The sequence below is a fragment of the Prionailurus bengalensis genome, chromosome C2 (genome assembly GCF_016509475.1).
Source record: "Prionailurus bengalensis isolate Pbe53 chromosome C2, Fcat_Pben_1.1_paternal_pri, whole genome shotgun sequence".
In the NCBI taxonomy this organism is placed as follows: Eukaryota; Metazoa; Chordata; class Mammalia; order Carnivora; family Felidae; genus Prionailurus; species Prionailurus bengalensis.
In genome coordinates, this window is record NC_057350.1 from 18,972,932 (window position 1) to 18,990,520 (window position 17,589).

A 17,589-nucleotide genomic window follows, 5' to 3' on the forward strand; every position below is an offset into this window, starting at 1 on the left:
TCCAGTGAAGAAATGGGCAGAAGACATGAACAGACACTTCTCTAAAGAAGACATCCAGGGGCGCCTGGGTGGCTCAGTCGGTTAAGCATCTGATTTTGGCTCAGGTCATAATCTCACGGTTCGTGAGTTCAAGCCCCACATTGGGCTCTGTGCTGACAGCTCAGAGCCTGGGTCCTGCTTCAGACTCAGTGTCTCCCTCTCCTTCTGCCCTTCGCCCACTCATGCTCTGCCTCTCTCTGTCTCTCAAAAAAAACATTAAAAAAAACATTTTTTTTAATAAAAAAAAAAAAAATAAAGAAGACATCCAGATGGCCAACAAGCACATGAAAAGATGCTCAACATCGCTCCTCATCAGGGAAATACAAATCAGGGGACTGATTTTAAGTGTATGGTGGTGTCAGAACCTTCAGGGCCTCTCCTTCATTCTCAGGAGCCAACTGAACAGAAGCATCCCTCAACACACATGTCCGTAACCCTTCCCCCACTCCCAGGAACACTTTTAAGATCAGTGACAGACATTAAACAGATCTTGGGAGAACAGATCCCAGTAATAAAAGTCTACAAACTGAAGAGTGAGACCCTCTGCCCTTCCCTTTCCACTTCCACAATGCAGCATTCACATACAAGTCAACCATAAATCCTCACTGCAATGTTCTACCCCTGTTAGGTATTTGGCCAATTCTCCAAGAAAACTTAAAGAAACCCAGGAAAAAGAGCTATACATACTGGCACTTTCAAATCTTTTAATGAAATGACCAATACCCCATTTTACCTGTGTATGGTCAAGAAACCCCTTCCAGAGCTTCAAACTAATTAGCTTAAAGTTATTCACTCTGGGATGCCTGGGTGGCTCAGTCGGTTGAGCATCTGACTTCAGCTCAGGTCATGATCTCAGAGTGCATGAGTTCAAGCCCCACATCTGGCTCACTGTTGTCCGTGCAGAGCATGCTTTGGATGGATACTCTGTCTCCCACTCTCTCTGCCCCTCCCCCGCTGACACGATCTCAAAAATAAGTAAACATTAAAAAAAAGTTAGGGGTGCCTGGGTGGCTCAGTTGGTTGAGCATCCAACTTCTGCTCAGGTCATGATCTTGTGGTTCATGGGTTCAAGCCCCGCATCGGGCTCTGTGCTGACAGCTCAGAGCCTGGAGCCTGCTTTAGATTCTGTCTCCCTCTCTCTTTGCCCCTCTCCCATTCACCTCTGTCTCTCTCTCTCTCTCTCTCTCTCAAAATTAAACATTAAAAAAAAAGTTATTCACTCAATGAACAGATGAGCAGGAATAATCAGATATTTGAGTCTAAAAACAAACAAAAATAAACAGAAAAATAGAACCCAGAAAAGACAGAAATAATGCCATAACAAAATGGAAAACAAATTTTTACAAACCCCAACACAACAATGAAAATATTCAGAGAGGTAAGAGAAAACATGATATCCATAATACTGAGCTCAGAATACTAAAATCAGCAAACAAATATCAAGAGTCCTTGTAAAGTGAAAGTAACTCTCAGGACAGGTTGTTATATAAAGACAAGAAATTTGGCAAAGTTGTACAGACAGATACAGAAATGACAAGTGGAAGAGTAAAGACACAGAGGATCAGCCCATGAGATTGAACGGGAATTTCAGAAAAAAGAAAAGAAAAACACAGAAGGTAATTATCAAAAGACTAATACAGGAAAATTTCCCAGAACTGAAGGCTACAATTGTCTAGATCAGCAGCTGTCCAATAGAAATATAATGCAGGGTACCATGTAATTTAAAAATTTTCTAACAGCTACATTAAAAAATAAAGAAATTAGGTGAAATTTATTTTAACAATAATTTCATTTAATGAATCCAAATGTTATTTCAGCATGTAATCAACATAAACAATTTTACATTCTCTTTCTGTACCAGGTATTTTACACTTGTAGTACTAAAAAAAATTTTTTTTAATGTTTATTTTTGAGGGAGAGAGAAAGAGAGAGACATGAGCAGGGGGACAGAGAGAGAGGAAGACACAGAATCTGAAGCAGGCTCCAAGCTGTCAGCACAGAGCCTGACATGGGGCTCGAACCTATGAACCATGAGATCATGACCTGAGCTGAAGTCGGATGCTCGACTGACTGAGCCACCCAGGTGCCCCAACACTTGTAATATTTTAAAATGTTAATATTTGACAATTTGGGGAGCCAAAAACGTGACTATCTTTCTTAATTATTCAAACAACTGAAAGAAAAAATAAAAATAAACAAATATAGTCATCTTTTTAACATTCTTATTAAAAAAGGACAAGAATAAATACTTTTAGTCAGTTTGAACATCCCATTTGACCAGACTTCTAACTACTATAAATTCATTAATTTGAGCTTCATCTACAGCTTTTAAATGTGAAATAGTAAACAAAACAAAAACAAAACAGCAGGAAAATAGAGTCCTGGAAAAATCTCAAAGTGAAGGGATTGTACATATATGAACAGGTGGTTCTAAGCTCCTGTCAAGATATAAAACTGATACGTATAAAATGAACTTTAAGGAACTGTCCAATGTGGACCAATATTTCAAAGAGATTTAAAGTAGCTACGACCAGTCAGCCATATTTCAATTTTGCACAGAATTAACAAGCAATTGCAAAATGACTACCCTTACGTGCAGAAAGAAACCTAAAACGATAGTTTCCTAAGAAAACAGTAATTACATTCCTAAAACTTTCCAGTTGCTAATGATTTTAGGAACAAAAAAAAAAAACAATGATTTAAAAAAAAAATCTTCCTATACCTAAATAAATGTCAAGTGTTTGAAAAGAGCTTTATTCTAAGTAAATAATACCCTTGGTAGGAACTTTGAGTCAAAGTTTATAATCTTGCTCTCTACAATTCATTTTTAAATATTACTCTCCATAAAAGATTCTACTCCTCGGGGGAGAAGGCAAAATGGGTGATGTGCATTGAGGAGAGTACTTCTTGGGATGAGCACAGGGTGTTGTATGTAAGCAATGAATCACGGGAATCTACCCCCAAAACCAAAAGCACACTGTATACACTGTGTGTTAGCTACCTTGACAATAAATTATATTTAAAAAAAAAAAAGGATTCTACTTCCCAAAAGGTTCTTGTTGCAAGTCTAGCAAACCATAAAATATTATTTCAAATGTTTTTATGCTCCTTCTTTCCTTCTCAGCATTTCCCCTCTCAGGGGTGACTCAGTAACAAGAAGGTCAAGTACAACATCTATGCTGGCTTCCACACGTCAAAAATAGGTAAGAATACTGTCAACTACACCGTCTCTGAGGAACAGCTTGATCTCCTCCAAACTGGACTTACCTTCTTATGTTGCCAATTAAAAGTCCCTCTCCTGGCTTTCTTCATCTACCCTTTTCCGGCTAGTGCCATATCATTTTATCTACAAATACTCAGCTTATCAACAACTCTTGAAGCTTCAATAATATTTACTTATTCTCTCAACACTCTTCCCATTTGCCCTCCCCATCAAAGGTTAATATTCAGTTTTTTCCATTTCCATGTCTATTTATTTCCTGTAACTCATCTTTAACTCTACAGTTACTTTTTTCTAAACCTACCAATAAACCTCTGATCACCAAATTTAACAGATACTACTCAGTTGGCATTTTTTTACTTGGCTGGCAGTGTGGAGATTCTTGCCCATCTAAAACTCTTTCTCAATTTCAGTCACTATATACATTTCTTGTTTTCCTTCTATGTCTTCAGCCATTCTGTGTCTCCCTTCTTTTCTCCTCAAGCTGAAATTCTGACAAGCTCCAGGAACCAGTCTTTAACACTGTGTTCCTTTCCATTTTCTCTCTCTCCATCAGAGACTGCATATACTCTATGGCTTCAATATAAATTCACCACAGTGGAGTCCCAGAAAACATCTTTATCTCCAGTCCAAATCTTGTATACCTGAAAATACTTTCTGGTTACCTTTAGTTAAGTAGGTACTATTCAAAAGTAGAACCACTTTCCCTTGAAAAAAATCTTCCCAATACCAGACTTCCCCAACTCTCCCACTTAAGCTCCGGAGGGCATGGACTATCTTTCTTATGCACCATCAAAAGCCCAGCATTTAACATGATGCCTGGCATATGTAGTTCACTAAACATGTAATGAAAATGTCACCAATTCTCATCAATATCATGATTACCCTATATGCACCCAAGCTTGAGAAGTTGCATCGGTACTTGAATCTCTCCTCTCTACCCTCACACAATCCATGAGTCAGCTGCTCAGCCCCATCACTATTTTCATTCATTTCTTTCCCCAGAAATTATCAAGTTTAAGCTGACCTAGACATTATCACCTAGCCACAACTCAACTATAACATGCCTCTGCTTTCCCTTCATTCGGTCTCTATGTGCACCAACATATGCCATGCACTCCCACCACGCGGTCACGTCCATCAATCAAAACAGTTCTATACTGTCGAGAGTTAACTCCACCAAACCTCACTACTCCTGAATACTCACTCCCATGTCTAACTTTTGCACATGTGTTTCCTGTCTGGTCTGCCCTTCTCTGTCCATCAGTTTCTTTGTCTGTAATAAACCTTTTCCCAGTTTCCACACAGGTCACTGTGATCCCTTGAGACTGTGACAGCATATTCCCTTTATATATGTAAGTTACAGCTTAAAAGCATGCTACCTTTTATGGCAACGATTTCCTTTCACTTAGCTTCTCTGTCTTCAACTACATTATGAACACCTTGAAGGCAGATTTTTTTTATTTCTTTGTATTCCCAACATCTGCAAAAATATTTGTCCAAAGGGGATAAAAAAAATACGGAAAACGATATTCTTCCTAAATATTCTACATTTAAAATAGATTATAACTTACTCACCCTAGTATCTTCTATGTCAAGCTTAATTCCTATTATACTACTAGCACATAATTAAGTATTTTATTACCATAAGGTATCCCGAGGCGTTCTTGCTCTTTCCTGTAACCTTCCAGTGCGGCAGCCCATCTTGTCACTTGTTCTGAGGTTTCATCTGAAATAGTTGTGATGTGTTTTGTGCCATCAAGAGTTATTACTTGAGCTTCTTCAACAAGATGTGCTTCTGCTTCAGCATGGTGGGCATCTGGATCAATAACTACTTCAACTGTTTCCGCAGGTTTAACAATTTCAAGGATGTTTAGCTTAGGCTCAATTCCTTAAGAATGAATAAAAAAAAAAGTAAATTCAAATGGATGCATAAAAGTCACTAAAAAGTCATTAGCTTAGTTTATGCGCTCCCAAATGGTAGAGCAAATACTCCCTTGTAGACATAAATACAATTATTCAATGGAACTTTAGTAGATAACAGTATTGTGTCAAGATTAATTTCCTGATTTTGATAATTGTAATGTCATACAAAAGAATTCCTTGTTTTCAGAAAACACATACACTGATGTATTTAGGGACAGAAAAAGATCATGTATGCAACACGTATTCTTTTTTTTATGTTTGTTTATTTATTTATTTTTATTATTTTTTTTTTAAATTTTTTTTTTAACGTTTATTTATTTTTGAGACAGAGAGAGACAGAGCATGAACGGGGGAGGGGCAGAGAGAGAGGGAGACACAGAATCGGAAACAGGCTCCAGGCTCTGAGCCATCAGCCCAGAGCCTGACGCGGGGCTCGAACTCACGGACCGCGAGATCGTGACCTGGCTGAAGTCGGACGCTTAACCGACTGCGCCACCCAGGCGCCCCTATTTATTTATTTTTAAATGTTTATTTATTTTTGAGAGAGGGAAACAGAGCGTGAGTGAGGGAGGGACAGAGAGAGAGAGAGACACAGAATCCGAGGCATGCTCCAGGCTCTGAGCTGTCAGCACAGAGCCTGACGTGGGGCTCGAACTGATGAACAGTGAAATCATGACCTGAGCTGAAGTCAGACACCAAATGACTCAGCCACCCAGGCACCCCACGTTTATATATTTTTGAGAGACAGAGACAGAGCGTGAGCAGGCGAGGGGCACAGAGAGAGGGCAACACAGAATCCGAAGCAGCCTCCATGCTCTGAGATGTCAGCACAGAGCCTGACATGGGGCTTAAACTCATGAGCTGTGAGATCAGACTTAAGCTGAAGTTGGATGCTTAAATGACTGAGCCACCCAGGCACCCCCTGCAACTTATTCTTAAACAGGGCAAAAAAGATAACAAGGGGACAGGTGGACGGAGAACAAAGCAAATGAAATAAAAGTTAACATTTGGGAAATCTAGGTAAAGGACATCCAAGAATTCTTTTACTCCTCTTGTAACATTTTTGTTTTTTATTTTTTTTTAATGTTTATTTTCAAGAGAGAGAGAAAGAGAGAGAGAGGGGCAGGGAGGGAGGACCGGGGGAGGGGCAAGAGAGAGGGACACACAGAATCCGAAAGCAGGCTCCAGGCTCTGAGCTGACAGCACAGAGCCCTACGTGGGGCTCGATCACAGGAACCACATGATCATGTTCTGAGCTGAAATCTAACGCTTACCTGACTGAGCCACCCAGGCACCCCTGCAACTTTTCTACTAAGTCTAAGATAATTTAACACCATCACCACCACCACTACTACCACCACACGCACAGCTACTTATAAACATTTATTAGAAAGAAAAAGTACCAATATGGATTAGAAAATAAAAACTAGACTAGGGAGAATATAAAGGAGTAGCTACTCACCTGCGGAATTTGTAGAAGTCCTTCTAAGCAAATTAAGATTATTGACTGACTTTCTTTTTCTTTTTTTTTTTTTTTTTAATTTTTTTTTCAACGTTTATTTATTTTTGGGACAGAGAGAGATAGAGCATGAACGGGGGAGGGGCAGAGAGAGAGGGAGACACAGAATCGGAAACAGGCTCCAGGCTCTGAGCCATCAGCCCAGAGCCTGACGCGGGGCTCGAACTCACGGACCGCGAGATCGTGACCTGGCTGAAGTCGGACGCTTAACCGACTGCGCCACCCAGGCGCCCCTTGACTGACTTTCTTTTAAAAATTTTTTTATGTTTATTTTTGAGAGAGAGAGAGAGACAGAGCACAAGCATGGGAGGAGCAGAGAGGGAGACACAGAATCCAAAGCAGGCTCCAGACTCTGAGCCGTCAGCAAAGAGCCCGATGCAGGGCTCGAACTCACAAACCGTGAGATCATGACCTGAGCTGAAGTTGGACACTTAACTGACTGAGCCACCCAGGTGCCCCTGACTGCTCTTCTTTTCAAGGGTCAAAGTACATGTGTTAAAAATGAATTGGCACTGAGTTTGCTGAATACACATTAACTTCTGATTTCCATTTTCTATTGAATAAAAAAAAAACACCCCAAATTCTTAAGATATTCAAAACAGAATAAACGAGGCCTTTATAAAATCATCTTAGATACTTCTGTTATGATGACAGCTCTAAGAAACTATCATATTACTTAACAGCTACTGTTTGGTCATTGCGTCTGTTACAATCTATATCAAATTTAATCAAAGTATATTTGAAAGAAAAAACAAAAGTCAACTTTAAAGTTGAAAACCTTGAAACCTCTTTGAAAACCAACTCTATAATAAACTGTGTTGCTTATCATTCATTTTCTGATACAAAGATAAGTCAGTTTTCAAATATACATGAGAAAAAGAACTAGAATTTTTGAAAAAAAATTTCCTAAAATTAATCTCTAATCCTCCATTCAAATTTCATCAAGTCAACTCTCCCTACACTTGCAAGAAGTCACTAGGCTTTTAAAGAAAACAAAGAATTTTTGGGAATGCAAGCTGGTGCAGCCACTCTGGAAAATAGTATGGAGGTTCTTCAGAAAAATAAAAATAGAACTACCCTACGACCCAGCAATTGCACTACTAGGCATTTATCCAAGGGATACAGGTGTGCTGTTTCGAAGGGACACATGCACCCCCTTGTTTATAGCAGCACTATCAACAATAGCCAAAGTATGGAAAGAGCCCAAATGTCCATCGATGGATGAATGGATAAAGAAGATGTGGTGTATACACACACACACACACACACACACACACACACACACACACACAATGGAGTATTACTTGGCAATCAAAAAGAATGAATTCTTACCATTTGCAACTACGTGGATGGAACCAGAGGGTATTATGCTAAGTGAAATTAGTCAGTCAGAGAAAGACAAAAATCATATGACTTCACTCATATGAAGACTTTAAGAAACAAAATAGATGAACATAAGGAAAGGGAAACAAAAATCATATAAAAACAGGGAGGGGGACAAAACAGAAGAGACTCATAAATATGGAGAACAAACTGAGCATTGCTGGAGGGGTTGTGGGAGGGGGGATGGGTTAAATGGGTAGGGGGCATTAAGGAATTTACTCTTGAAATCATTGCTTCACTATATGCTAACTAATTTGGATGTGAATTTTAAAAAATAAAAAATAAAACAAGTTAAAAAAAAAAAAGAAGAAAACAAAGAATTTCTTTCTTATTGCCAACGATGGTCATTCTGGGGGAAATTGTAGATCAGGAGATAGCTACCATTTTCATAGTTTGAGAATACTTTGATCTGTGAAATGCGATTATAAGCAATACATTATGTTCAAACATTTAAATTAGTCTAAAACTGTGGTCAGAACTCCCAACAAGCCACATTTTTAAAAACCAAAATTCAACCTACCCAAAATGGTTTCCTAATTTTCTGACTTTTGTACTTAAACAAGATTAGTAAAATACTGTGATGGATATAGGTGACTGAGTCACTCTATATCTTGTGCAAATTCCTCTCTCTGTGCTAAACTGTAGAGACTAGATTTCCTTGGAGCTAGGGTTCCAGTTGGGATTCAGGTTGTAGAATCACTGGCATAAGCCTGCTTTTAGGAAGTGAGTAAAGAAGGGACAAGCAGGCATATGACAGCCACGTTTTTGGCTAATGTGGATCACTGTGGGGGCAGCATGGTTCTAAGCTGACAGCTATAGTAGTGGCTTTTAGATCTGGCATTTTCCAGATCATGGCAGGGCAACAGCTTCCTTGGCAATCCAGTTCTGCAGTGTGGCTAAACTGTTCTGAGAAAGTCAACCAGAACGTGTATTTCCACCTTTCTCTACTTTACAATATATTCTTCTCCAAGTAAACTAGTAGAATATGTTATACTATCTACCTCACCCTGACAGATATAATAATTAAACCAAAGACAGGAATATGTGACTACAACATCACATAAAGTAATTCAGACAACCACCTAAAACACCTAAAACTTGTAAAACTGAGTTCTCTCATATTTAAAAAAAACACAAACTAGACTTTAAAGTAACAACATTAAAAGCAGCTTACCTTGGTAAGAAATTACCTGTACACTGAGTTGTACAGTTCCATCTGTCTTTACTCCTTGGTCAAACAAACTTCGTTCTGGATCCAGCTAAACATGGGAAAATGATAAAGGCAAATTTTAGTTCAGTCATCTGGTTTAATATAAATGGATGTACCAAACAGGACTTAATTACTGAGGCATACTAATGGAATTATAAGAACACATCTAATTATCCAAGTTGTCATATCACTTATTCTTTGTCGAAATTAAAAATATTTTAACCACCATGGTAGTAATTAAAGACAACATAAATTAACCAAATTTATTTGAGGTGGTGGTTTTCTCTAGCTCTGGAGGTTAGGATTTTAAATAATGTCAAAAGGCATTATTACTGTTTATTCTGCATATATATTTAAAGTAGAAGATAATGCAATTTTCCTGTCATAAATAAAGAAGGGTGTTTAATTAGTGGGGAGATTTATATAAATCTATTAACATAATTTTTGCCAAGTCCCCCGAATTACCAATGCCACACATTTAAGATCAAGGTTAACTCTAAATCTCTGGCAATACAGTTAATAAAGTTAAAGGACTTATGAGCTCACACCTGACCTAGCTTTGATATCTTCCGCAATAAGTCTATATCCTTTCAGTATTAGTGCTTTTATCTTTCACCTCGCCTAACAGTCAATGCATTTCACACAATGGGAAATTGATGACAAAATGTAAGGTTCTGCCTTCCAGACATTCTGTCACCATTTTAAAAGCACACTAGCACTATAATTATCTTGAATAATGTATACATCTGTGTGTCTGCATTCCACGCAGCTGGAGGCACAAAGCTCCTCCCATTCCCCTTCCCAAGAATTCAGTCAATGCTGTAGTCATGGTACAAACACATTTTCTAATATTAAAAAAGCAGTCATACAAATAAAACCTAAAATCTTAAATGACTTTAGGTCTAAATGCGAACACAGACAAAACACTCTGTATAATCCTGCAGAAAGACAGGGCAAACATGGTAGTTTCACTCCTTAAAAGAAGTCTCTCTGCTTAACGCTCTGTTAAAAACTCTCCCGATACCCAGATTCCTCCTCTCTGAGGTAGGCACGGGTATGATCCAGTAGAAGCTACAGCATGTGGAACTCTGACAGTGAACTCTCACACAGTACTGTATATCCTAGCTAGTTCACATACTCCTCAAAGGAGCATAACTCTGCCACTCCCCATCAGCGTTCAAGTCGACATTCATCTGAAAATACAAAAGCATCACCACAAGCAGCAAGCATTCTGACTCCAGATGCATGTGGTTAATTGTTATGAAGATGAGAAGATGCTATCCTCACATTCTTTTTAAGAGAGAAAGGGAGACAGGGAGGACTGCAAAAGGCTTTAGATACTACGGTAGCTCTGAATTCTGTGATACTACGAATGATGCATATTTCCAATATTATTCAACTAATATTTACTGAGAACTTATGATACTTTTGGTACTTTCCAGGTAATACTTTCATTTTGGTTAGGTCAGGTATGATTAAAAAAAAAAAAAACAATAAATGTTAGAGCTGAAAGACAAGAGATCAAGTCCAGATTCCCCTTTATTTTAGAGGTAAAGCCCAGTGACACTAAGTTAATACAAACTTTTTTTTTTTTTTAATTTTTTTTTTTTCCAACGTTTATTTATTTTTGGGACAGAGAGAGACAGAGCATGAACGGGGGAGGGGCAGAGAGAGAGGGAGACACAGAATCGGAAACAGGCTCCAGGCTCTGAGCCATCAGCCCAGAGCCTGACGCGGGGCTCGAACTCCCGGACCGCGAGATCGTGACCTGGCTGAAGTCGGACGCTTAACCGACTGCGCCACCCAGGCGCCCCAATACAAACTTTTTTAAAAGTCTGCCTTAGGGGCGCCTGGGTGGCTCAGTCGGTTAAGCGTCCGACTTCAGCTCAGGTCACAATCTCAAGGACGGTGAGTTCGAGCCCCGCGTCGGGCTCTGGGCTGACGGCTCAGAGTCTGGAGCCTGCTTCTGGTTCTGTGTCTCCCTCTCTCTCTGCCCCTCCCCCGTTCATGCTCTGTCTCTGTCTCAAAAATAAATAAACATTAAAAAAAAAAAGTCTGCCTTAAACAAGTAAAGAGTTTGGAGTCACATAGGCCTGTGCTCAAATTCCAATGTACCTCTTTGTAGCTATGCATTGGGCAAATTTTTAACTTCTTTAAATTTCAGTTTCTACATCTGTAGAATGTAATTAAGAATATGCTGATTTGGGGGCTACTAGATGGCTAGTTGGTTGAACATCTGATGCTTGATTTCGACTCAGGTCATGATCCTAGGGTCATGGGATCGACACCTGTGATGGGTTCTGTGTTGAGTATGGAACTTGCTTAAGGTTCTCTCTCTCTCCCCAACTCTGTCCCTCTCCTTACCCCTGCTCTCTCTAAAATTAAAACAAAACAAAACAAAACAAAATGCTGATTTCAAAAACTGATGTGAATGTTAAATGATATAATGTAGCAGTGTCCTGCAATTATTATTTTTAAAAGTTTATTTATTTTGAGAGAGACATTTTTGACATTTAAGTCTTCTCTTGGAGAGAGAATAAATTAGCACAGTCTTTTTGGAAGGTAATCTGGTATTTAGTGTCTACTAATATTGAATGTGAAATACCTAGTAGCTCACCTCAACAAATTGTTATAAATTGACACAGAGACACCAAGAATAGGGGAGAGGCAGAGAGAGAAGAAGAAAAAGAGAATCCCAAGCAGGCTCCATGCTGTCGGCACAGAGCCCAAAGTGAGGTTCAATCCCATGATCTTCCACAACTGCGAGATCATGACCTGAGCCAAAATCAAGAGTTGGGTGACTAACCAACTGAGCCACCCAGACACCCCTGCAATTATGTTTTCATTCAAGGTAAACTGCCCATACAGTTCCATTTCACCAATTTTTAACGGCTGTCTTAAATGCCAATCTACAGAAGTTATTTATCTAAGTCTGTTTTTGGAACATTTGAGTTATTTTCAGTTTCTGCACAACAATGCAATGAATATCTCAGATGTTCACCTAGGTGAGGATTTCTGTAAGAACAATTTATTGAGGTGAGCTACTTGGTATTTCACATTCAATATTAATAGACACTGAATGCCAGACTACCTTCGAAAAAGACTGTGCTAATTTATTCTCTCCAAGAGAAGAAAAGACTTAAATGTCAAAAATTCTAATATTATTAGACTCACATACATTCTCTAATTCTGGAAGAGCAAGATCCTTGTCCCTTTCAACATTCACTAGATTTACTGAAAGGAAAAGATAAAAGTATGGTTGAGTAGCAAGTGAAATGCACAAATTTCATCTAAACATTTCAACTTATTCTACATCAAAATATTATTTAAAAATAATAGACAGGGGCGCCTGGGTGGCTCAGATGGTGGAGCATCAGATTCTTGGTTTCGGTTCAGGTCATGATCCTATGGTTCATGAGTTTGAGCCCCACATCGGGCTCTGCACTGACAATGCAGAGCCTGTTTGGCATTCTCTCTCTCTCTTCCACTCCCGTGCACTCTCTCTCAAAATAATAAACTTAAAAAAAAAAAAAATAGACATACGATGATTTGAATTTCTAAAAAACTAAGGTAAAAGTCCTACAACACATGGAGTACCTACGTCATGAGGCAAACAAAGGGGAGAAGAGATTAAACAAACCAAATAATCCCAAAAAGGACACCATTTGTATTCATATAAATTAGCATACAAAAACAGTATAAAACTCTAATACTTACTCTTATATTCAAGGAAGGTCTGGAGAAACTATTTGAGCAATTCTATCTAAGCCACTACCTTTTATACATGAAAATACTACCTTTCTTGAAAGAATACCATAAAATATGACTATGAATATGCTGAAAACATAATGCACTGTTAAAATACTACCACAGGTAAAATCCTATTGCAATAAACTCTAAGAAATATATACACTGGTACTTAAGTTCTTATCCGAAATGCATTGCTGGAGCAAATAAATATGGAAAGGAATACAAAAATCATTTAGGCAATTTTTTCCTTTTTGAAGATAAGGAAACTAATGCACAAAGAAGCTAAAAGTTAGTTAGAAACAGGATGTGAGGAGGGCACACTGCAGGTTCCAACGTCAATGTGCTTCTCACTACTTTATGTTTAGGCTTTGAGTCACATGTATTTGAACTTATTTTATATTTGTAAAGTAAAAAGCAAATGTTTCGTTTAGTACTCAATCTTTTTTTTTTTAACTTTTTTTTTTTTCAACGTTTTTTATTTATTTTTGGGACAGAGAGAGACAGAGCATGAACGGGGGAGGGGCAGAGAGAGAGGGAGACACAGAATCGGAAACAGGCTCCAGGCTCTGAGCCATCAGCCCAGAGCCTGACGCGGGGCTCGAACTCACGGACCGCGAGATCGTGACCTGGCTGAAGTCGGACGCTTAACCGACTGCGCCACCCAGGCGCCCCTCGTACTCAATCTTTTAAATGCAATTTTGAATGGAGAGAATTTTGCTGGAATAACTTTTACTCCTAAATGCTTACATTTTGTAAAACAGGTCAAATTTAGTTATAATGACTATAGCTGTACAGATAAAAGGCTAACAAGAAAACATTTCTGGGACGCCTGGCTGGCTCAGGTTGGTAGATCATCCAACTATTGATCTGGGGGTTCTAAGTTTGAGCCCCACCTTGGGTGTAACGATTACTTAAAAAAAAAAAAATTCTAATGCAGACTTAAATGCTGAAACATAAATCTAAAAAAAAAAAAAAAAAAACCAAAACTTTTTTTTTACCTGGATATCTTGCAGGCAAATTTCATGAGCATCCAAAGAACACTGTAGTCTTGGTTCTAGTAGTTTCTTTAAATTGCCTATTGGCTCATTGATGTCTATAGCCTGGCTTACACATTCAGCCGGAGTGTAGGTTTGTTCTACAATGCTAAATGTTAAAGGATATAATTGTTAACATTTTTACCCTGGATATTAAAGTAACAATACGCTCAAACCAAAACTCAATATCAAAACACATTTCTGGTCTTTGAAACTCATTTCTGCATAGACATTATTCATAGTGGTAGGCTTGTCACCAACTAGTGTTGCCAAATTGAATACTGAATTGCAGAGAAATGTGAGCTTGAAATGTGAAGATACAGTCTTGCAGACATATCTCTCTAGGTATATAAATGTCCGTATGTGTGTATACATATAGAAATACTACATATACAATATTTACAGGGAAATGTTTGCATTATGTTACATTTTCAAGTCATTTTGAAAAATTTTAGGCCCAGAATGGAAGGTAAAAGTCTCCCTAAAATTTGTATGCCATCTTTACTAATTTCCTTTCCCAACATAAATGTAAATAATAAGGCATGAAAATGTAAGTTACATAAGATACTTCTGATTTAACTTAATCTGAGAACTACTGGTTATAATCAGCATAATTCCACATTAAAAAAATTATATTCCTGCTTTAAAGCTTTCTGAGGCTCTTCCGTATTATTTCATACTTTGAATTTTATGAAATCGTAAGTTCCATGAGAGTAAAATCTTGGCAAACAATTCTACATACTTTTTCAAATCCTTATATGGTGTCGAATAGAAGACACACATCAAATAATTTCTGCTAAATTAGTGAATCTGGAGTTCAACTAAGTTTCACAGCATGTTTAATATGATTTGAATCTTATTTGCATCATGTATTTAAAAATTTGTCCAGTTCCATTTTCACATAAATTCCAAGTATAATGTGATATATGCATGATATTCCTAAATATCACTTACTAGTGTACATAACCCGAATTTCTTCTAAAACTTTAACAAAAGTTCATAATAGAACACTCATGATTAAAAACAAAGATTATTTTTAAATACTAGTAAACTATTACTATTATTTTTATTAAGGTAAAACAATTGGGTCTTTTGGCCACGTATTTCTAACAAATTCCTTAGCTATAGCACAATAGGCTATCTTTTCCTTTTTCTGTAACAATCATTCTTTAAAAGAAATGTCACTTTAAGACAGATTTTAAAGACCCACTTTATGTGAGCTCAACAGTTGAAAATTTTTAAAATATTTTGTTGATACTACTTAACCTTTGGAAAATTTCATGCAAAACTGAGTTTCTCTTGAAAAATTGAGAATGTTCTCATATCCCTGGACCTAAATTCCTGCACAACAACAATGTACAGACGACAGCTTCATAGCAATAACTGCTCCTTTACAGCTACTCCCCTCGTCAATGTAGTAACTATCAATTTCTTACAAGAGACATCTGCAGAGATTTTCTATAAAGGGCCAAACAGTAAACACTTTAGGTTATGTGGGCCATTTGTGTGTGTTACATAAACATAAATACACGCAAGTCAGGCTCCAAGAGACCAAATGATCCTCACCTCCTAATAATCTACCTTTTAGTAGTTACCTTCCACACTGTTTGGAGGTTGGACTGTGTGACCAAAAGACTAAGACAGAAGTGATATATCACCTCTTAGGTAATTTAGAAAGAGACTACAATGTCTATCTTGGAAAGCACTATGTCAGACCATTTGTGGTTTTTTTAATTTACATCCAAGTAGTTAGCATATAGTGCAACAATGATTTCAAGAGTAGATTCCTTAATGCCCCTTACCCATTTAGCCCATCCCCCCTCCCACAACCCTCCAGTAACCCTCTGTTTGCTCTCTGTATTTAAGAGTCTCTTATGGTTTTGGCAGACCATTTATTTTAGGGGGAGCCAGCTTCCATGTCATGAGTAGCCACAGAGAAAGCCCACGTGGGTCAGGAAGTGAGTGGTCCTGCCACATGCCACATGAGTGATCTTGGAAGCAAATATGCTTGCCCCAGTCAACTTTTCAGATGACAGTGGTCCAGAGTGACAGACAGCTTAACTATAAGGTCATGAAATACCCTGAGCCAGAACCATCCAGCTAAATTGCTTCCAGGTTCTTGACTCTGAGAAACTGCAATAATAAATGCTGCACATTTCAAGTAGCTAAGTTTTGGGGTAATGTGTGACATAAACAAATGTACATATACACACACACGTATCTGATAATTAAAGGAAGAGAAAATAGCATAATCAAACATGCTGGAAAGCTCTATTAAAAACTTAAGTTTTAAATTTCAGCACTACTCTCAATGCTCAGCATCCTTGTCAACCTTAGTAATTCTGTCCATTCAACACAGAATTGTTCTAAACCTTTTTATTCCACAGAAGTCCTCTACTCTTCAGTTCCTTTTACTTTCAATGTATTATGTTATCTGCTTTACAGAGAAAAGTAGGGACCCATTATCAGCTATATTTATTACTAACTTTAGTTTAAAACTGTCTCTCCCTCCCAGCTACAAAGCCATTAAGTCAAAGGTAAAAAAGCAATACATTATCTCCCCCAATGCTAAGGTCATTTGGAAAAAAAAAAAGCCTCTCCCCACCAAAAACTATGGCTTGATTTTTAAGTAGGTATGCTGAGAATTATAAAAAGTAGTAAATTCAGAAAATACCAACCTTTCTTCTGTGCACTCTGGTTTCTCTGTCCCATCAATCTCAATTTCTATCAGCTCCTCTGCTTCTCTTTTAGTCATGGTTAGAGTATTTCAATAGGTCAGTCCTGCAAGAGTTAAGGCAGAAATGCTACACAAAAAGCAGAAATCCAATTTAAATAAAAGCAGAGGGTAAGCAGAAGAGGAGGAAGTAATCTTCGCACATAAAAGAAAATCCACAACGATTATTTATATTAACCTGACATGACTTCATCATTCCACTGTATTTATTGGGATGTTTTCTGGCCCAAACTCTCGGTCAATAAACTCATCCAAGTTACTTCAAAATCAAGTGAAAGGTATGTCAATTCTATTATAGCAACTCAGTCTTAATAACAGATTCACACCTGTACCCTAAAAATTAACATGGAGATGAACCATAGTTGTTCAGCTAAAAGCTATACATTAGTAGAACTTACAGCAAAGCATTAGTGTTACAAATTACAGGTTTTATAAAGGTCAGTACAGCATTCTAAAATAGCAAAATAAAATAGCAAATCATTATAGATAGGCATATTATTGTCCTGATTATATGTTATAATCTTGAGATTTTTTTAGATATGCTTTTATGTATTTTAAACAAAGCACTAATTTCAATTTTTATTTCTCTCATGTAAAATTATTACCTGCTGCTTTAAAAATTTTTTTTTTCAACGTTTATTTATTTTTGGGACAGAGAGAGACAGAGCATGAACGGGGGAAGGGCAGAGAGAGAGGGAGACACAGAATCGGAAACAGGCTCCAGGCTCTGAGCCATCAGCCCAGAGCCCGATGCGGGGCTCGAACTCACGGACC

General features: G+C 37.9%; 1 protein-coding gene across 2 annotated transcripts in view; it reads right to left on the reverse strand.

The window, feature by feature from the left end:
* GABPA (GA binding protein transcription factor subunit alpha) overlaps positions 1-17,589 on the reverse strand; it is a 39,614-nt gene that overhangs the window by 15,196 nt on the left and 6,829 nt on the right. For both annotated transcript variants that reach the window (XM_043593811.1, XM_043593810.1), the window contains exons 2-5: positions 16,760-16,862; positions 14,046-14,190; positions 9,262-9,346; positions 4,905-5,150 (exon numbers count right to left, since the gene is read on the reverse strand). In XM_043593811.1, the coding sequence (XP_043449746.1) occupies positions 4,905-5,150; positions 9,262-9,346; positions 14,046-14,190; positions 16,760-16,836 (553 nt within the window). In that variant the 5' untranslated portion in view covers positions 16,837-16,862. The remainder of the gene's footprint in view (positions 1-4,904; positions 5,151-9,261; positions 9,347-14,045; positions 14,191-16,759; positions 16,863-17,589) is intronic.